This window comes from Alosa sapidissima, chromosome 1, assembly GCF_018492685.1.
Source record: "Alosa sapidissima isolate fAloSap1 chromosome 1, fAloSap1.pri, whole genome shotgun sequence".
Taxonomy (NCBI): Eukaryota; Metazoa; Chordata; class Actinopteri; order Clupeiformes; family Clupeidae; genus Alosa; species Alosa sapidissima.
Window position 1 is genome coordinate 55,605,049 of NC_055957.1, and position 22,284 is coordinate 55,627,332.

Consider the following 22,284-nt stretch of genomic DNA (forward strand, 5'->3'; position numbering starts at 1 on the left):
AGGCTATTAAAAACTATTTGGGCACCTCAATGTCACAGGAGAGACTGGGCTCTCCCTTCTATTAATTAAAAAAGACGTTATGCTACCTGCAAACTGGCCTATGATTTCATTGCTGAGTTTGCGGCAAAACAAGACAATGTTTTTTTGTTTTTTTTTTAGTCAGAATATGGCGAGTCAGTGTCATTTATTTGTCCAATGTTAGCCTACAGACCAGTATCCATAGTGCACATCTTATCAACAGTTTGAATGCCGTGTGTGTTTCTGCTCATTGACAAATACCGTTCAGCACAATGATTCATGCCAAATTAATTTCCCCTGTTAAAGTGTTCGCCTTTGTTACACTAATCGGTTTCGTGATGTAGCCTATGATAAACACCATATGGCCAAATATGTGACTCAGCTAATGTTATAGGCTATACAATTTCCCCTCTTAAAGACAAGCTGGTGTAGCTTATTAGACTAGGCTACTAAAATGCACCGACGGTAGCCTTGGCTATGTGTAAAGTAAGCTATCGCATGATTTCATGCACGTAAGTTCATGTATCTGTCATGTTCGCACAGGGCCTCGCACCCCCTTGCGACGGCCCTGCAGCTCCTCCTAAGACAGTGAGGAAAAAGTTAAAATACGCGATAAACCCGGGAAAAGTTGACAGGTTTGTTTCGGTCCCGGTGATTACAGAACATTATTAAACTTTGACTAACGTTTCGATGTGTCGATGGTTTTGACTAACGAACATCGAAACGTTAGTCAAAGTTTAATGATGTTCTGCACCTTTTACTAAAGAATAAAGAAAATTAAGAAGACATCTGAGCTGCACCGGCGTCTCTCCTTCTCTCTAACACTTTTTGGCTTTGGCTAAATATTTCTAAAATCATTTGAGTTTCACTAGTCACATGTTTTAACAAGGAACACTTGTTATTGAACTAATAACAGACATGTGTCGAAAATTGACTTTATTTTCCATACGGAGAAATAACATATGCAGAGTCTAACCAAGGTCAATCTTGCCAAAAAAGCCCTCAAACCTGAAAACACATGAGGCAAAATTGCAAAACATCACAAAACTAACTAAACTAACACAGGCATATTTTTGTATTGCAATCATTGTAGCCTACAGTTGTAACAGCGCGTAACAGTCGTTTTACTCCCCATATGCGCTCATTATAAAGAACGTTTAACATGTCCCAAAAACAGCTATCTAGTGTTAATTTTGTCACCTATTTTTAATTTAGTCTTAGTCTTAGTCTTGTGATGAAATGTCCTTTTTAGTCTTTGTCATATTTAGTCATTCAAATATCATTTTTGTTAGTCAAGTTTTAGTCGACTAAAGGTCTCGTCATTTTAGTCTAGTTTTAGTCAAAAGAAAACTAAAGGTATCTTAGTCTTAGTCAGTTTTAGTCTTTTTTTTTATAACAAATTATTTCTGATTACCATTTGAGTCAAATAGTGTTTCACACATCTCAATTTTCCAACAATATTGTGTGTCCACAGGGCTACTCGTCTGTTATAATTACTCATTCTGATTTTTTGTCAGTCAGTATGTTTACATGTACAGGTAAGTCGAGCTACAGTTATAGCTCGGCTGGGATTTGACCATAGACAGTAAAAGATTTGACTGGACAACTGTCATATTCGTAGACCAGTGTTTCTCAAAGTGTGGTCCGGGGATCACTGGTGGTCCGCAAGCTATCCCAAGTGGTCCGTGAGCAGACGTGGTAAAATATAATATAGATGAGTTGTTTGCAATATTGAACCAACTTGTATGTAAAAACAGTTCTGCAACACTGTCTATGTAAGATACAGTATGCCAGTTTAAATCATACAGTATGAATCCACACAATAAGCAAAGTGCAAAGACAATAAGCAAGGTGGTTCAGTGAGTAGGCCTATAGTGTAGACTAATTGTAGGCTACTGTTGAAGTAGGTCTAATCTTTTTTTTTTTTTAGCTAGGGTTAGTTTAGTGGTCCTGAAACTGAAAAAGTTTGAGAAACACTGTCGTAGGCCAAAGTATTAATGTTTAACTCTGCCTCGCTAGATGGCGATATGCGCCCAAACACAACACATTCCCCAAACAGACTCTCCATCTTAGCCATACCTAACTTGCTAGCGAACTTTCCATATTAGCTTACTTGCTAGCAAACTTTGCATCATCAGTCTAACTAGTTAAATAGTTGACATTACATGATGAACATTCTTCTGCATATGGGTGGATGACAAATAAGCCTGAAAAAAGGAATTTAAAAAAACTTCAAATATCATCCCTAAAAAGTGTTTATATGTGTTGCTGTATCTCTAAACTTGACTAATATATTTTTTTTTTCAAAAAAAAAAAAGTGAAATATATATTTATATGTCAATTTGTCATGTTAGTGCCTAAAATTGTCATATGGTGTGACGTGAAAATAATTTGAAATAAAATGAAAATTAGATACTTTTTTCTACTTTAATTTATGTCACTGTACATTTTAATCACATTTGCTTTGATATGCAACATTTCCTTGTGAATATTTAGAAGAAAAACCTAAAATTTAACAAGTTATTTTGTCAAGGTGGAGAATGCTCCTAAGTGTAACCAGATATTTTAGCTTAATTCTAATATTTCTTGTAAGAACTCACTCAAAATTCTTGAGGTTCTTGCAGATACCATTTCCTTTGTGTGCTATTGATGTTTTAATGATTTTTCAATTATAAAGTCTTTTTTGTGACATTATTTAATGTCACACCAAATGACATAGTGTCACGCCATATGATGAACTGCACCACTCCACCATGTGTCAGAGCAAAACAGGGTTTTTAATGACAATAAAATCATTAACAATGAATTTTGAAGTCACTGTATGAATGGTGTATGCGTGTAACAGCAAAATAGATGAAAGTTTAGTATTTATTTTTTAAACTTACATGGCATGGTAACATAAAAGAAAAAAGTATGAGAAATATGAATTGTACAGATACATTTTTTTTCCCAATTATCACAGATTTAACAAAAAACATATAATATCTGAATTTAAATAATGTTTTTACAAGAACTTTTATGTAAAAATGCAATTTGGTCATAGGGTGTGACAGAAATGTCATATAGTGTGACTTGAAAAAAGCTGTCACACCATATGATGCAGCGTCACACTATATGACATTTTGACAGTTAAGCTAATTTTCTAGACAGTTAAATACAGCTAACTATTATTTAGCATGCAACTGACCACATGGCAGCAGTGCTTTTTAAGAATTCATGAAGAATATTTGTGGAAAATAGCTACTTTTTAGGCAAATGATGTCACACCATAAGACACTAAAATTTGGCCACGATTGATGATGTCCAATTCAAAGCTTTTTATATAAAAATCCAAAAAGCAGAACTCGCTTCTTGACCATGCCAATTACTCCTGACATTCTATTGTTACTTCCTGATTAAGCAGGGTCCTCTTCCCAATAATAATGTCCAAATGAATGCCCGGTCAAAATATACTATATAGTGTCACGCCATATGACAACCATTTTATGGACAAAACATATTTGATTATAACTTAGTTGGACAGCATGCATAAACATCAAAACTTTCTGTGGTTGTAAAAAACATCCAATTATTTTATATGCATGGTAAAACTTTAAAGTAATTATACTTTTTATGGATATACACTCTTTTTAGGAAGTTCGCACACATGGTGGACAGTCACACCATATGACATTTTTTATGTTTGGATGATTATTTTAAGTCAAAAGTGAAATAAAAATCCAATAAATTTAATATGACAGAACTTGAACCTACCAGACCTACAACATTTCCATATCAATTCTTAACAATTGCCATTTTTTATAAGTGTGTGACACATGGACAGTCTGAATTCTGCTATTTGTCATCTACCCATATATAGCATTGTGGCATAAAGCTTAGGTAGTTAGCTTGCTCTGGCAGAAATCTCCAGTGTTCTTGTTCCATGTAGTTTCGTGTTGCAGCCACAGGGTTGCAGCAACAGCACGTAGACTAGCCTACAGGAAAGCTGTTGCGTATATGAACTCATTCGGAATATTTTGAAAACGTAACAGCTAGATATTCTGTCTTCTCATTTTGTAGACGAAAATGAAGAGAGATTTTATCTTAGTTTTTATTTCATGCAAAACATTTTAGTCTCGTCTTTTTTCGTCAACAATAATGCATCTTAAGATAGTCTTAGTCAGTGTTTCAGGACATTACTGCCGTCTCGTCATCGTCTCGTCTTAGTCATGAAAAAAAAGGTCGTTGACGAACATATTTCCTCTCGTCTCGTCTGACACTACAGCTATCAACTAAAATTTCCCTCAAGGGATCAAAAAAGTAGATATACTTAATCACCAAACGTCTTATAAACAAGTATTGCCAGGAGCAACACCTTGCAAAAAATGATAACAATAGGCCTAGGCCTTTATATGGCTCTTCTCCTGCCTAGATTCGAACTCAGAACTGCCTGAAAGTTGCAGACCTGTTCTGGAAATATGCGCATTAACCCACTCGACCATCAGACAACGCTATTGAAACTAAATGATGACAAAACAGAGGTACTTTTGGTTGGACCAAAACTAAAGCGAGATATTGTTCTTAGTAATCTGGGGAACTTGGTGCACCAGGTCAAACCAAAAGTAACAAGCCTCGGTGTCATCTTAGATGCAGAGTTAAGTTTTAAGCCCCATATCAGTAAAGTTACTCAGACAGCCTATTTCCACTTGAGAAACATTGCCAAAGTGCGGCCCTTTTTAACTCAACAATATGCAGAAAACGAATTTACGCCTTTATCACTAGCAGGTTAGACTACTGCAATGCACTTTTCACTGGTCTTCCCAAAAAACATCTAAAGAAATTGGCACTCATACAGAACTCTGCGGCTAGACTTTTAACTAAGACCAAGAAGAGAGAACACATCACCCCTGTGTTGGCTGAACTGCACTGGCTCCCTATTTCCTATAGAATTGATTTTAAGGTTATGTTAATTACTTACAAAGCTCTGAATGGCATAGCACCTTCATATATCTCTGAGCTTTTAATATCTTATCAACCACAAAGGAAATTTAGATCATCCAATTCTAATCTTTTAATCGTACCCAAAGTGCTCCACAAACAAAGTGGAGAAGCTGCTTTTATCCATTATGACCCCAAACTATTGAACACCCTGCCTCTGTACATCAAGCAGGCGAGTTCAGTAAATATTTTTAAAAAAGATCTGAAAACATACCTGTACAGGAAAGCTTTTAGTTAACTCATCTTATCCTGTAGACTACTTTTTCAGATTATTCTACATCTGCTGCTATTGGAGGGCGCAGCCAGCCAGAAGCAGATGGGCTCCCCCTATTAAGTCAGGTTCTGCTCAAGGTTTCTTCTTGGAATATGGGAGTTTTTCCTTGCCACAGTTGCCATATGGCGTGCTTGTGGGGGGTAAGAGGGTTAAGGCTGCCAGTCGTATGACATGTCATTTTTCTATATTTTTGATATGTTGCTGAGTGGATCATAAACGGCCCCTAGCAATGAAGAAAAGTGATTGATAATGACTGACTGACTGACTATTATTGTGTTACATGCTTCAAATGTAAAGCACTTTGAGCTGCATTCTGTGTATGAAAGGTGCTATACAAATAAAGATTATTATTATTATTATTATTATTATTATTATCTGCTTCGAGTAGGACTGGGTATGGACTATTGGGTAGGGTTGGGTAGACTATTGGGTCCTTTGTCATATGAATGCTGTCATTTTGTTAACATTACTGTTAAGGAGATGCTGTAGGCAAAGGCTATATTTAACATCGTTAGTGTAGTAAAACAAATCAGAACTATTCACAAGGTTTCTGGGCAGCATATTTATGTTCTGTTAGCAAGCGAACTTCTCATGACTGCCGACAAAGTAGCCTACTGCCAGCTGACGAAGCTCTCATTTTAAAACATTACTGAGAGACAGGCACTGTACAATCAAGACATCTTGCCACTGAATCCAAAATTATGTTTAACATTATGTATAAAGCTTATAGGCTACAGTGGACTAGCATGTTGCAGAGGCTGCTAAAAACACAGAGAAACGCACTGAAAAGTCGGCCAATAACAGCCCTTGCTGTCGAATGCTCCGTCCGGTTCGACCGTGGAACGCCACAGCGGACTATGCTGCCCCCAAGCGGCTGCAGTTGTATGGTGAATGAAGTGTCAATTCTTAACTGGGACCCACTGTAGGTACATCCATCATATTTTCCCAACTATTAAATATTTTATCCTCAAAAAAAAGTATGCATCGCACACTGGAGGAAATATTTTTGCTGATTTTATTTGCGTGTTTATTTGCGTTCCATATTTTATATGGTACTACTGTTAGCTATTTTACTATTTAAAATGGAAAGTAGCTAAAACCAGCTCCAAAAGTCGCTAAATGCAGCTAGATGACGCCGCACACTCATTTGCATTTCAATGACGTCAGCAAGTTGTGTGCCCCCCCCCCACCCACCAAAAAAAAAAAGGTGAATGGCCCTTTAATTTCCCTTCACACCTATTTGCTCTTCTACTACTCAAATGCAACTATATGAGCTTAATTTAAATATATTTGATATTTTTATTTACATTTATTTAATGTACTTGAAATACAAGACTGGAATTTAATAATTGATACACTCACTTCTGTAGGCCTATAGACCTACTATCTTGTCATAGCCTACACCAGAATGAGCATCAAGTGGCTGAAAAGCAGTCATTTCCAATCTATTCCCAACTGCTACATCTGCTTTGCACTGCTTGAAGTCAAAGACATAAAATAGGCTAGGCTTAAATGTCACACAAAAAAGTGTAGATTTGTGGTTTTCATTGGACAGCGACAATATTGTTTTAATTATAGGTACACGTGGTAAAAGATACACAACGTGGAGCTACATTGGAGGCAGTGATTAGCAGAATGAAAGCCATGAACACTTGCCGTGGGTTTGAAGATCAAAGGTCAAACACAAGATTTGTTGCTGTGTCTGCTACCATTCCAAATATTTTAGATGTAAGCCAGCTTTCCACACACATTTTATGAATGGTGTAATCTATGTATTCTACAGCAGTGCCCTGAATACTGTTTTTGCTTTGTAGATAGCATGCTGGTTATCTGACAGTGTGGGGCCTGCAACTTGTCTCGAAATGGATGAGAGCCACAGGCCGGTAAAACTCAGGAAAGTGGTGTTGGGTTTTCCATGTTCCAACAGTCAAACAGAGTTCAAGTTTGATCTTTCCCTCAACTACAAAATGGCCAACATCATTCAGACCTATTCAGACCAGAAACCATCACTTGTGGTAAGTTAGAAATCTTTGTCAAAAAACATTGTCTTTTGACAACATGTGTAGCATTTCCCTATAAAACTGCATTACAGTCAACAGCAGGCTTGGAATTTCACCATTTTAGGGGCAAGGCCACTTGGCCTTCAGTTGGGCATATTTGGTGGGGGGCATAAAGGCCACATGCCAGGGCACCGTGCCTATGTACACATGCCTATTCACAGTACACATGCCTATTTACAGCAGTAGGCTAGACCTGCATCACTGTATGAAACATTACAAAAACATAAAACATGACATATTACATAGAACTGTAAATCATCTGATCATCTAATATTTACAGATATCTAGGCTATATTTAATATTTATTTTATATTTGGCCTGTTATGGAATCATGTATTGAACAATTTAAGCACAGCTTAGCTTTAAGTTGGGCCTATAGAATTGATTTTAAGGTTATGTTAATTACTTACAAAGCTCTGAATGGCATAGCACCTTCATATATCTCTGAGCTTTTAATATCTTATCAACCACAAAGGAAACTTAGATCATCCAATTCTAATCTTTTAATCGTACCCAAAGTGCTCCACAAACAAAGTGGAGAAGCTGCGTTTATCCATTATGCCCCCAAACTATGGAACACCCTGCCTCTGTACATCAAGCAGGCGAGTTCAGTAAATATTTTTAAAAAAGATCTGAAAACATACCTGTACAGGAAAGCTTTTAGTTAACTCATCTTATCCTGTAGACTACATTTTCAGATTATTCTACATCTGCTACTATTGGAGGGCGCAGCCAGCCAGAAGCAGATGGGCTCCCCCTATTAAGTCAGGTTCTGCTCAAGGTTTCTTCCTGGAATATGGGAGTTTTTCCTTGCCACAGTTGCCATATGGCGTGCTTGTGGGGGGTAAGAGGGTTAAGGCTGCCAGTCTTATGATGTCATTTTCTATATTTTTGATATGTTGCTGAGCATATCATAAACAGCAAAGAAAAGTGATTGATAATGACTGACTGACTACTATTGTGTTACATGCTTCAAATGTAAAGCACTTTGAGCTGCATTCTGTGTATGAAAGGTGCTATACAAATAAAGCTTTATTATTATTATTATTATTATTAAGAAACTCAAATAGCCTAGATGCATGCTTTGCATTTTGTAATCATTAAGGCTACTTTCACAAACTCTTAGTCAGCTGTCCTCTGATTTACCGATATCTAGGCGAAATTTGTAACATTTATTTTGTATTTGGCCCGTTATGAAATCATGTAGAACAATTTAAACACATTGTATAACTTAAAGCCCAAAACTGGATTACTCTGGAACGGCTAACTGTACAGGGGACTGCTTTACACCTTTGCGTTCGGTAAGGTCTGCTGTTTATTCTGATATATGGTTTGTCATGTGTTGAACGAAGGGTTCGTTAAGTATTCCACCGAGATGAAGGGAGGGGAGATGGGCGCAGAACCTTCAGTAGAATTTATGATTAAATGTAATTTATTATTTACTTTTCCCGCGAAATGTTCACCACAGCAATTAGCGGCTAACACCGTTTAAAAGATGAAAAGCTCTTTCATGTGATGTCATACTTGTGATGTCTGTCTGATGAGTAGGCTACTTCGCGAGTAGTTCAACTGAGAAGAATGGGTGAATTTGGACGCTGCACTTTCTTTCTTGCCGTGCGCTGTCACTTTCTCCACTGCGTAAAAGACTAAATTAATTTGCGCTGTGAATGCTAAGATTATTTTGACAGGCCATAGGCTAAATAAAAATCGCTATTAGTCGGACGCAAAGCAGAATATTGAAAGAAGGGGGCACCAAGGCCCAGGGCCGGCGCTAGCCATTTGGGTGCCCTAAGCACTAGCCATTTGGGTGCCCTAAGCACTAGCCATTTGGGTGCCCCCCCCCCGCACCCAACCAACCACCCACCCACCACCACCAGAGGAATAACAACCATTCAGAATTTCTTAGTTAGGTTCTCTTTATTTCCAAAATAACTGCTGCAAACATTTCCACACGAACAGCATCTAAAATGTGAGCTGACCATAGAGCAGGATCAGTTGGAGGGGGCACATATGTCTCTGCAGTGTCACTTGCTGATGGCCCCTCAGTGACAGGACTCACTCTGCCTTCAGAAGCAGATGCGGTTGTGTGCCGACTTGTATCTGTACCTGGGCTATTTGATGATTGTTGGTCAGGGCTGAGTGCTGTTGTAGAGTCTGCAGAGCTGGTTGGTGGCTGGTGTTGTGGATTAGAACTGCTGGTTGATGGTTGATCTAATTCTTCCTCCTGGCCTTGAGTTGCTCCTTGCAGGTATCTTAGCATTGACCCTGCATTCAGAAATACAAGACAAAATATTCAGGGATTCTACTGAAATATGATGCGATCTGGGAAAACCCATCACATGGTGTGTGTTGCCCCCTGCAGGTAACCCCCAGAACCTAGTCAACGTCAGACGTTTCTCAGACGTAACCCTAGGCCCAGGCAGTTAAGACCCACGATACCCCCCAAGAGGTTATTGTAGGTAGCAGGGACCTACTGTCGAACAAAGTTGCACGTCTTCCCTCTGCGGCGCAGATAACCTATTGAGAAGTTATTAAATAAGGAGTAACTACGCCTAGGTCTCGGACAGTTGGCCAACGTGCAAAGATGTTTGACCTTAGAGATTATCTAGAGACACAGGTTATAGGCTACTTCTTGCTTAGGTTTTTAAAGACTGGAGACCTTTTTACCATCCTTCAGTATAAAGTCACGCTAACCCAAGTCTTAGAAACGACAGATGAAGAACCACAGAAGAGATACCTTATCTTCCTGTTAGGAAATCGTGGAAATGCATGGATTCCAGTTTCTTCCAGTAGCAGCAACTGGAATCCATGCATTTCCACTGAATTATTTTTGGAATCTGATCCCTTATCATACCTGTTCATTCTTACTCGTTGCTCGACTTATCGTGACTAAATTCAAGATGGCTGCAAACGCTAAACTTCGTGAAGGTACTGTCTGTACAAATCGTCTTGTAAGAAAACTACCAGTGCTTTTACAAAGTTCTCAATGTCTCATTTTATATGTCAGGGCCCTCGGAAGTCTACCAATGAAGTGTGGAGATACATTGAGCCCCGTAAATGGGTGTAAAACAGTGATTTATTTGCATGGCTAGCCCGATGCCGAAGCACCACTATTGAAAAAGCTGTTAGTAGCATCGGCTAACTAGCGCCAGATTTTGGAGTGCAGGGGACAAGCCGAGATGGGCTTGTCCCCTGCAATGAGACATACGTTCACACTCGGTATCATGTTTCAATACACTTTAGGTCAATATCACACCGGAATTCTCCTTTAAGGTTCTGATACCACCTTAAAGCTGCTTTCAAATCTGTTTTCCTTTTTTTCATAGCATGTCTGTAACAAATGTTATCATTATCTGAAGTCAGCTTAGTAACATGGTTTTATGAAATGGAATTTAGAGAAAAACAGCTTTAAAGATGGACATTCTAAATAGAATCACCACAATCAAATATCACATGTTAAATTGTAATTACTCTATTATGGCACACACTTATTTTAGTCACTACAGTGGGTCCCCGTTAAGTTTGGACGGGTTCCTTCATGAATCACGCACCCCATTTTCACATCAGAAATGGCACAAACTGCAGTTGACACAAACAACCACAAGGTGTCACTTGGGTGCCACTACTATTTTTGATGCGACTGACTTACTGCTTCCATGACGCAGCGGGTCACGGGAACTTAAATTGATCACGGTAGTTTAAGCTTACACTTGACAAAACATTCTAATATGAAAATGTAGATGCAATTGTTGTAAAATGGTGCAGCTCCTTTAAGAAAGCACCGTGTGCAGGGATGGAGAGAGAGAAAGCGAGAGGGGATAGGCCTATGTGTGTTAGAACTTAGCGTGTGGAAAAAGTACGTGCTGTTGAGACTGGAGCGAGTCATATTCAAAATAATGCAAAAAAAAAGCAATTATCCTCATTCATTGCAACCAAAGCATGCCTGCTTGCCGACGTTTAAACGAAAAATATATCAAAGCACCTTTTGCGTTTGAATGTAGCACGAAAAAATGTTTAAACAGCTGGACAAATGATTTAGCTAATTGATTATATAACCTGTACACCAGCAATTGTTGAACATTTACCTGTACAAGTACATTGACAGTAGCCCAGCCTAACAGCATGTTGTAGGCCTACTGTAGAAATTTCACTTAAATTGCAACCGCAACATGTCTGCTTGCCAACGTTCAAACGACAACGAAAAAGATAATAAAACAACAAGAGGGTTGAGTCTGAATGAGTCTGAATGAGTCTGAGTTTTTGTAGTTAATAAATATTTTCGTATAAAAAAAATGGTCATTCTTCAATCTCCTTCACTGACGCCTATGGAAAAGGCTTAATGTCCCAAAACAACGATCAATGATCATCAAATTTCTCTCTCACATTGCTCCTCATCTATAAAAAAGTGTTTTTTCTTTTCTTTTTGAGCACATCCGAATCCCAGGACATAACGCACTGGACCTTATAATAGGCTCGAGATATAATTCCAAAGGGGGCAGATAGGGGCCACTGCACTTAAAACTTAAAAAGATGAAGCTTTCCGAAATTTGAAATTGCGATCAGTGACTGGCATCGGGTGAACAAAGCTTTTCGAAGTTGAACAGGCTATTAAAAACTATTTGCGCACCTCCATGTCACAGGAGAGACTGGGCTCTCCCTTCTATGAAAAAGACGTTAGGCTACCTGCAAACTGGCCTATGATTTCATTGCTGAGTTTGCGGCAAAGCAAGAAAATGTTTTTTTTCCTGAGTCAGGATATGGCGAGTCAGTGTCATTTATTTGTCCAATGTTAACCTATAGATACAGACCAGTACATCTTATCAATAGTTTGAATGTCGTGTGTGTTTCTGCTCATTGACAAATATCATTCAGCACAATGATTCATGCCCAATTAATTCCCCCTGTTAAAGTGTTCGCCTTTGTTACACTATTTGGTTTCGTGATGTAGCCTATGATAAACACCATATGGCCAAATATGTGACTCAGCTAATGTTATAGGCTATACAATTGAATTTCCCCTCTTAAAGGCAAGCTGGTGTAGCTTATTAGACTAGGCTACTATTAAAATACACCGACGGTAGCCTTGGCTATGTGTAAAGTAAGCTATCGCATGATTTCATGCACGTAAGTGAAAAGGGCCTTGCATCTGTCAAGTTCGCACAGGGCCTCGCATCCCCTTGCGACGGCCCTGCAGCTCCTCCTAAGACAGCGAGGAAAAAGTTAAAATACGCGATAAACCCGGGAAAAGTTGACAGGTTTGTTTCGGTCCCGGTGATTATTTGTGAAATTGTGCAAACGACAGCCTTTTCAAGGCATTTCAAGGAAGGAGTCGTAGCATGCAAGCTCCCAAATTGACCCAGTAGCCTAAGGCATCAATAAATTGTTGGGACTGGGGAGGGTCATGCGTTTTTTCTCAATCACTTTGGAGGGTCATAGAAAAAATTCTTGCTGGCGAGGGAGGGTCACGTCTTTTTTGACTAACGCTCCCAAAACTCCTCCGGTAGCCCCTTAATTAAATAAATAACGAACAGTCCCTAATTGATTAATAGCCTAGGCCTACACCAGCAATTGTTGAACATTGACCTGTACAGGACATTGACAGTAGCCCAGCCTAACAAGCAAATGTTGCAAAATACATCAAAAGACGCAATTAATCAGAAATAAATAATGTAATCTGCATCGCTTTATTTAACAAACTGCAAGCAACAAGAGCATTGAGTTCGCTGTAAGGCCAAACCCAAGAGCAAAGCCTATCTGTTAAGGCAGTCGATAGGCTATATAACGAGCTGTGTGCCTGGAAAGACTATAGATGACGGCTCTGGTCATCCCATACCCTCCCCCCACTTCCTGTAGCCTACCATTATGAAGGCCTGTAGCCTAAAACGACTCGTTGCCGTTTTGTGACATTAAGCTTTTTCACGTTAAGCCCCCCTCCCCCAAAGTAACAAAGTAACACTTTTTGGTAGACAAAGGAGGGTTCTCCGCGCTTCTGTCGTTTGGCCACAATCCGTTGCAACCAGGCCAGGACAGATATTTTAGAGAGGAGAGACGCCGGTGCAGCTCAGATGTCTTCTTAATTTTCTTTATTCTTTAGTAAAAGGTGCAGAACATTATTAAACTTTGACTAACGTTTCGATGTTTTTGACTAACGAACATCGAAACGTTAGTCAAAGTTTAATAATGTTCTGCACCTTTTACTAAAGAATAAAGAAAATTAAGAAGACATCTGAGCTGCACCGGCGTCTCTCCTTCTCTCTAACACTTTTTGGCTTTGGCTAAATATTTCTAAAATCATTTGAGTTTCACTAGTCACATGTTTTAACAAGCAACACTTGTTATTGAACTAATAACAGACGTGTGTCGAAAATTTACTTTATTTTCCATACGGAGAAATAACATAGGCAGAGTCTAACCAAGGTCAATCTTCCCAAACAAGCCCTAAAACCTGAAAACACACGAGGCAAAAGTGCAAAACATCACAAAACTAACTAAACTAACACGCGCATATTTTTGTATTGCAATCATTGTAGCCTACAGTTGTAACAGCGCGTAACAGTCGTTTTACTCCCCGGATGCGCTCATTATAAAGAATGTTTAACGTGTCCCAAAAACAGCTATCAATTAATCACCAAACGTCTTATAAACAAGTATTGCCAGGAGCAACACCTTGCAAAAAATGATAACAATAGGCCTAGGTCTTTATATGGCTCTGCTCCTGCCTAAATTCGAACTCAGAACTACCTGAAAGTTGCAGACCTGTTCTGGAAATACGTGCATTAACCCACTCGACCGTCAGACAACGCTATCTGCTTCGAGTAGGCCTATTGGGTAGGACTGTAGCCTACACTGGTTGCTGTGGCACAGTCTTGAGTGACCAAATTCGTTTTTCTTTGTCATATGAATGCTGTCATTTTGTTAACATTACTGTTAAGGAGATGCTGTAGGCAAAGTCTATATTTCAACCTCGTTAGTGTAGTAAAAAAAATCAGAACTATTCACAAGGTTTCTGGGCAGCATATTTATGTTCTGTTAGCAAGCGAACTTCTCATGACTACCGACAAAGTAGCCTACTGCCAGCTGACGAAGCTCTCATTTTAAAACATTACTGAGAGACAGACACTGTACAATCAAGAAATCTTGCCACTGAATCCAAAACTATGTTTAACATCATGTACAAGGCTTAGGCTACAGTGGACTAGCATGTTGCAGGGGCTGCTAAAAACACAGAGAAACGCACTGAAAACTCGGCCAATCAAAGCCCTTGCTGTCGAATGCGCCGTCTGGTTCGACCGTGGAACTCCACAGCGGACTATGCTGCCCCCAAGCGGCTGCAGTTGTACTTACATTTCACCATTCACCATGATCGTGAATGAAGTGTCAATTTCTAACTGGGACCCACTGTATTAAGGAATTTTTTCATTGTTACTAATGTGGAGCAGAATAAGAAATTATGAAAGCTTTTAATGGTGGGTAATTTTCTAAAGTAAAGTATGTACCCAAGAATGTGCTCCAGTCATACAGTACATTGGTACAAGAACAGTGCCATCCTCTCTACCACAAAGACATGGTACATTGACTCCAGATGGACTTGAGTTTTGAACTACTTGGGCAATGTTATCCAAGAAGTCAGCCTTATTCCTCCTAAAATTTCTTTTAAAGAGCCCAAAGCACCAGTCACAGGAAAACTTTGTGTGCCCAGCAAGAAGGAAACTCATTTTGATTGACACATGACGACCTGTCAAGACACGCCACATCAGATACCACATCACAAAAGAGTTCTTGTTTTGTCCCGCGCAGTTATCTGCATGAAGGTGCATGTGCATTTCACCCAGTCCATAATTCTCAAGATATGACTGTAAAAGGCTAATAACACAGTTGCTACCTTTACCAGTCATCCAACGAGAAAGTAACCTTCTTTGGCAAGGCCTCACATGCTACACCAAAAACTCCACACTTACGTGGTGTTTTGAAATACATCGGCCCTGGTTGGAGGGGATCATTGGGGTAGTGAATCTGTTGTGCAAAGTCCATGCTATAATGTACCATTCCCTCATAGCTACAAGGAATGTGTGGACCTAACTCTAACCCAGCAGGCAAGTTTGCTTTTGAATCCTTACAAAGTTGCTGATAGTGTGTACGTTCTACTCTAGCCTTCTCTAGATGTTCAGTGGCCAGACGATGCAGCTCTACCTTTTCTGAATCTGCCTTATTGGCAGCCTCACTAATGTGTTTTTGATATTTTTGACATGTCCAAGACCGGTCAGTTGCTGGCCACAAATGGCACCACTTCCCGCCAGATACGGCGAAACGTAACTACAGAAACCACACTCTGATTCGCTGCAGCAACTGCCACACAGTAATCAGAGTACACCTTCACCTTCGTACAGTTAGTTGGAAGAAGTTTCAAATCACTCCTCCAAAAGCCTGGTACCCTCCCTGGAAGATGCATGCCATGAGTTTCAGCATAGTTTAAAATGAAATGTGTGACATACATATTGTCCTCTTTCTCCAGTGCATTAGGAGGCTGACTCTTTTTGTTGCCATGAATTCGAGGAGTAACACCATGCTCCTTATAATGCTTAATAAGAGCATCTACAGTGGGCAGTGCTTCGAATTGGCCAGCTTCACTCGCGGTCCGCGCGTGGGATCACGCGGTATCACGCGGCTCTAATTTGTATTTTTCCAGTGAGATGCTGCAACAACCCAAACAACCGGTAGATGGCTCAAGTGAGCAGGGTGTCTCATAAAAAGAAATGGAGCCTGGAAAACCCTACACAGACTTCACTACAGACTTTAGCAGACTGGTTTAGAAATAATTTAATAGCCAGAAATATGCCTGCCCTGCACTAAAAAAGAAATATTTGGTTAACTGCGAGTGAATCCCGTTTGCAGCCGTAGAAGAAACGCAGGACAAATTAAACATTCTGGTTTTCTCCGAGTGCAACGATGATAGACAGACATCATTTGGACAAAATATAGAGCATATTAACCTCCTTTGCTCAGCCAAATGCCTTCCTGTTACGTCCTGTTATCACGGAGTTGCAGGCGATAAACATTTTTGATGGTCACAAGTTTAATTCATTAGCGTTTTTTAAATTTTTTTTTATTATTATTAAAGAGTTATTTTCATTTAAAGGTTTGACTTTGTGCTTATTCAGTAGAGCATTTAGTGCTCTCCCCAATCCCAGACGTTCACATTGCACGTTTGTTTGTAATGGATGAACCAAGACATATAGCCCAGCAGCAATCTAGGGACTGTTCGTTATTTATTGAAGGGGCCACCGGAGGAATTTTGAGTGCTTCAGTCAAAAGTTGCATGACCCTCTCTTGCCTGCTAGAAATTGTTCAATGACCCTCCGACAGAATTGTTAAAAAAGACATGACCCTCCCCTGCCAATTGCTGTCTTCCGCCCGCGCCACAGCCACACACTGTGATAACGTTCTTAAATCAATCTTTCCCGTGAGCTTGCATGCTACCAGTCCTTCCTTTTCAAATGTGTTGTTACGTAATCCATAGCAACGAAGACTCACTCCTAGTTTAGGAGTTGTCTGAAAGGCTTTGTGAATAACTTTTAAGAGAAAACTCCAAGCTAAAATCTTTAAGTGCGATTTAGGAGTAGCCTACTCCTAGTAGTAAGATAAAAGCCTTTGTGAATAGCCTACGGCCCCAGTTATTCATCATCTTCTGTCCTTGTGTAGCGCACACATTCTGAGACCTGTCACCTGTCACTCATCATCGTAAGGGAGGTGTTTGGAATCATGCCCGCGTTACAATCATCAGCCAATCAGCCAATCAAGGTGGTCACACTTGCCCATTTACCCAAATTAATGGTCGAATATTACTGATGATCATTGTTATTTAAGAACATGCAGTGTGCGTAGGGTACCAAAAACATCTTGCTCGTAAAAAAGCATCATAACGCACATTCTGGCGGGTCTGTTATTTACTGTAGGCTGCGCAAACCACAGGCCTTTAGCCTATTTTGGGCAAGCCTGCATTCATTCATTCATTCATTCATTCATTCAACCTTTATTTATTCTCGGAGGGTCATTGAGGGAAGCCCTCATTTTCAATGAAGCCGAGATTACAGACGCGAAGCAAAGCGCTCCACAAACAAGACAACATTCGAGGCCTAATTGTTGAAGAATTGTATATAAAGCCTGCGCTAACAGTAATCCTCCTGCCCCTGATAGGCCTACCACAGCTGTGGATAGTGTGGAATGTAATAACACAATCCAATGTGTGTCTCAATTGTCTCCCGCTGACCACCTCACACATTTCTCTAGATTTTGCAACGAACTTATATGACACAATGCCATAAAATATGCCAGTTTTAGGACACAGAATAATGTTTGTAATGATACCAGGTAGGCCTACGTTTAACAGTAACAAGTGTAATGAGCTATTCATTGTCGAAGGTGAAATTGTCGAAGGTGAAATTCTTACTTTGGAAAACAAACATTTGCCGATATCATTGCCGATCATCAGAATATTGCAACAGATTCTGTGTGTTCTGGACTGCAGGTAACTTGTTAATCCAGTGGTTCTCAAACTTTTATTTCATTCCCCACTTTGATCAAGGGGCATGACTGATGATAGTGGAGATAACGTGTTATCCCGAGGCTTTTGCAAGTCAGCATCTTCGACGGTAGTCTATTAAAAATATACGTTTTCGATGTCCCAAACGGAGAGCCATAGGCCTACTTTATTGTTTTTAACGATCTCTATGCTACTCACAAAAATGTAGGCATGGGGACATGATGAAGTAGGCTATCCAACTGTCCTGTGTTAAATTATTGTGATTACGAGCTAGTGGTTTTCAAACATTATGCGTGACTCGGACATCTAACTAATGCAACAGGCTCATATCGTCCTAGCATTCGCAAAATGAGGACCAGTGTTTTGTCAAATTGCAAATAGCTATTCGTTTTAACAAATTTTTATGATAGTATGAAGTGCTTTTTGTATAGGCTACTATCTTAATCTTGGAATATGGGGAGGGAAGTGGCGCGTCTGCAGTCAGCCAAATATGAATGTAATTCTGCGGCATAAGCAGATGTATTTGTTTATTGTACAGAAAAATAAAATTGACATGTCAAGCAGTCAATTAACTACATTGCAGTCAAGAAGTAGGGCAAATTAAGACACTGTTTTGATTTGCGTAGTTGCGTTACCCCCAACACTGACAATAACATAGACAGCCAGTTAAGATATTTTTTCGTTTTGTGGAGCGGCACCGGTAGGCTATCAAAAGCAGATTTCGATTTTTGCTACCACCGTGTAGTCAAGCCTTAAGCCATACCCAAGTAGCCTTAATCGAGGTAATGTTTAATTACGATTTATTTTGTTATTGAATTCGTAGGCTGGGATTCCTCTCGGTAACAATTACCACTGACAGAGCGATGTACAGTGGCAGAGCGACGCACAGTGGCTGAAAGTGGTACTAAAGCTTCACGCAGCTTCACGCCGCGTAATGCGCGACTGAAGTGGCCATTTGAAAGCGATGCCCACTGTAGCTTGACCTGCCCAATGCCATAGAGATATTTGAACGTATCCCTGCATATTTTCTCCCCATGGCGAAAGAAATCAGTTCTTTGGGACTTCCGAACTGTCTGTTCTTTTTTATGGGTGCGGGACGGTAGCTGAGAAAGATGCATTCCACACAAGAGTTTAGCTAAAATGGCGATATATAGCTCATCCCTTGTCATTTCCAAGAAACAGTAACGAATCCTCTGCAGCTCCTCTTGCATGAAACGTGTTGAACATGGATGACTGTTATTCTTGCACATCACCATTATCTTCTTGATGTGGAACAGGTGGTAGTATCTCTGCTACATCTTCAGTAATAGATGTGGGATGGTCATCACCTGAAATGAGGAAGAATTAATAACATGTATTATATAAAAAAGGCTGAATTATTATTACTAATAATCAACATTGAGAATCCATCACACAATTATTTCACCATTGCAAGTCTATGCCCATAAGACATGTGTAGGCTACTACTATAGTAGTACTACTATTATTACTCAAAAAAATGATCATCATGATTAGATTATGTAGGTACGACTAAGTTAACTTTATGTTAAGGTGTAGCCTACTAATAAAAAAAGTGAACATGTTACGTGCAGGCTTGCACAGCATGCTGACAAGAAGCTATCGTATATGGCTCAATCTCTCATTCCCAAAATAAGATTTATATTTCTTACATTTAAATTGCATAATATGTCACAGAGTGAAGAAACCGTCTTCACCGTCAGTAATGCAAGGCTACAGTCTTGAATGTCACTAGCATGGAGCAATCATAAACATCACCAAGTATATTAACCTAACGTTAATGCTACAGTCTGCATCTCGAACGTTAAGTCTCCGTTTTAAACTCACATGTCAGCTGGACTTACCAGCCATAGTTTGTGGCTTTAACTTGACGTTTTAGGTTTAAGCTTTCGTGTTACCATTCAAAAGAAATGTATAACGGGAACATGATAACGTAATGGATAAAGTTACTCTGAAAGAACAACCCTGATCTTCCAGGGAACTGACTCTAGCCTGTCAGGAATAACACTAGGCTAACCTACATCACGGTTATCATTAACGTTACACAAGGAGATAAATTACCACCAGAGGGGGATTTTAAAATGAAGTAAATTGTTTTATTATTGTTTTATTACTAGTGCAGTCTATGGATGTTTTAATCGTAACGTTACCTTGTAGGTTTTTGATAACTAGTCATTTAAAATAGCAAGCACCTTGTATCTTACATTAAGAATAGCATGGCTAGCTTACCTTCATCGGACTCCTTCTGTAAATTCATTATAAGCCGATCCTTCATCATCTTTTGGATCTCTGGATGTGAAATAATCCATGATCACGTCGTTCAGGGCATTGGCATCACCAGGATTTAGCAGATTGAGACGTGCAGCATCATTTAAGTGAGCAGCTACCTCAGACTCCCTTCTCTTGAGCTCCGCCATCTCTGTAGACTCTCACAAGACTGACATCCTCACGTAACGTTAACGTTAGGTTTATCAAAACATATCACAGTGTTACAATGTATATATATAGCGGGAACATGTGCATTGAAATGACTTTATTCGTGTGGTTGGTTACTTTACGGCTTTGATTGGTGAACCGTCTTTGTAGCCTAGTGTTTATAGCCTGGCAAAGCAAGTTATAGGAGATTTTTTATGCACCTCCGCCGTTCGCGGTTTCAAATGTAGATGATCTTTCAGGCAGCTTGGCCAATATAAATCAATTTTTAATGTATAAAACTAGTGAATTTCACCTAGATATTTTTCAGGAATTATAGACAAGATGTTATATAATAATAATTTAATGAAAACACAATTTTGCCAAATAAATGACAATCGACCTATTTTTACTATTTCCTCGAAACGTGACAGCGCGACATCCGACGGGTTTTCCCAGATCCCATCAAAAATGCATTTTTTGATTGAACCATCATACAAAAATATTGCACACATTAGTCTTTTAAGTTTATATAGGCCTATGTGTCACAGGAACATTTAAAACTCTATTTTACCTTTAAAAGAGGTCTGATGAGGCACAATATAATAATTCTGTACATAATTGGACAACTCTGAATATGTAAATCTACAAACACTGAGATTGTGTTTTTTTTTCTAATTGCAGTTTCACCATATCGCCCTTGGCCTATGAACCTCTTGAAAATGACCGCATAGAACAACAACTAAACTTATCTAAAGCTGTCTAATTTGGCAAAATCACATCACGTTCAGTTTCAGGGTTTTTCCAAAGTTCCCACTCATCATTTCATTATGTTGTAAAAGTGTCACTTGTAACATCACTTTTTCACTACACAATTAGAACTTTTGATCATAATTGATAACAAACGCCAAAAACATGTCCTGAAATGCAAAGCAAACTAGGCTAATAGGCTAACGTTACCTGACTATATCTCTGATGGCTAAAAGAAATAGCAAGCCCGGTTTAAGCATAATCAGAAATAGCATTGCTAGCTAGCAACCTGAGCAAGGATATGCACTGATTGCTAACGTTAACAGAAAACAGCCGAGTGTTAAATTGCATTCAATAACCCATAATCCATATCCATATCCACAACGTAAAATAACTAGCTAGCCAGCATTAATAATTTGCAACCTTAACACCACTTGAACATAAACATGACTAGTAGGACCTTACGTTACAAAGTTTATTTACTACCTGGCATAAGCATAGACATGCAAGCAAGGGCTACAAACCTAACATTTTTTATTTAAAAAATTGTCTTACCTGCAAGCGATGCGCGAGCATCATCCCGCTGTCTCTTCTTTTTCCTTTTTTCCGCCCCCATGCTTGGTGCTTTTCGAGGCCATGCAAGGGCTACAAACCTAACATTTTTTATTTAAACAATTGTCTTACCTGCAAGCGACGCGCGAGCATCATCCCGCTGTCTCTTCTTTTTCCTTTTTTCCGCCCCACGCTTGGTGCTTTTCAAGGCCATGTCTTAGGTGTCAAATTTGAGATTGAGGCATAATCGAACAGACCACTGGGAGGTGGGGGAGGGTGGCACCAGACGGAGACTTTTGCATATTAAATGCTTTAGACATATTTTATTTGCTATTTATACTAGTACCCAGGTAGCAAAAATACACTGGGACGGAACTGGGCCACACCTACGAAAATGTCCAGCATGGATCTGCATAATGGACCTGATCCGACGTCCAAACGCACATCGGTCCAAAATTGGTCTCGATCCGTGCCAACAAGGGCTAAGACTGGCCCAGTTCCGTATGATGGTCTGTGTTACTGACGTGTTCCAGATCTGCTTATCATATGCAATACGGGTCCGCTTATTTTGTGTGGTACGGAACCGTTTATCAGATATCAGCCGGCTTTATTTGACATGTGAAATGTGATTGGTAATTAATTATCCTGAAAATCTGTTTGCTACACATTTGCTAACAGGCTCG

The 22,284-nt window shown here is 39.5% G+C and overlaps 1 protein-coding gene across 1 annotated transcript in view; it reads left to right on the forward strand.

The window, feature by feature from the left end:
* The window catches only part of hfm1 (helicase for meiosis 1), a 361,977-nt gene that overhangs the window by 79,940 nt on the left and 259,753 nt on the right, over positions 1-22,284 (forward strand). Inside the window, exons 9-10 of the mRNA XM_042091457.1 lie at positions 6,848-6,997; positions 7,084-7,284. Coding sequence (XP_041947391.1) covers positions 6,848-6,997; positions 7,084-7,284 — 351 coding nt within the window. The remainder of the gene's footprint in view (positions 1-6,847; positions 6,998-7,083; positions 7,285-22,284) is intronic.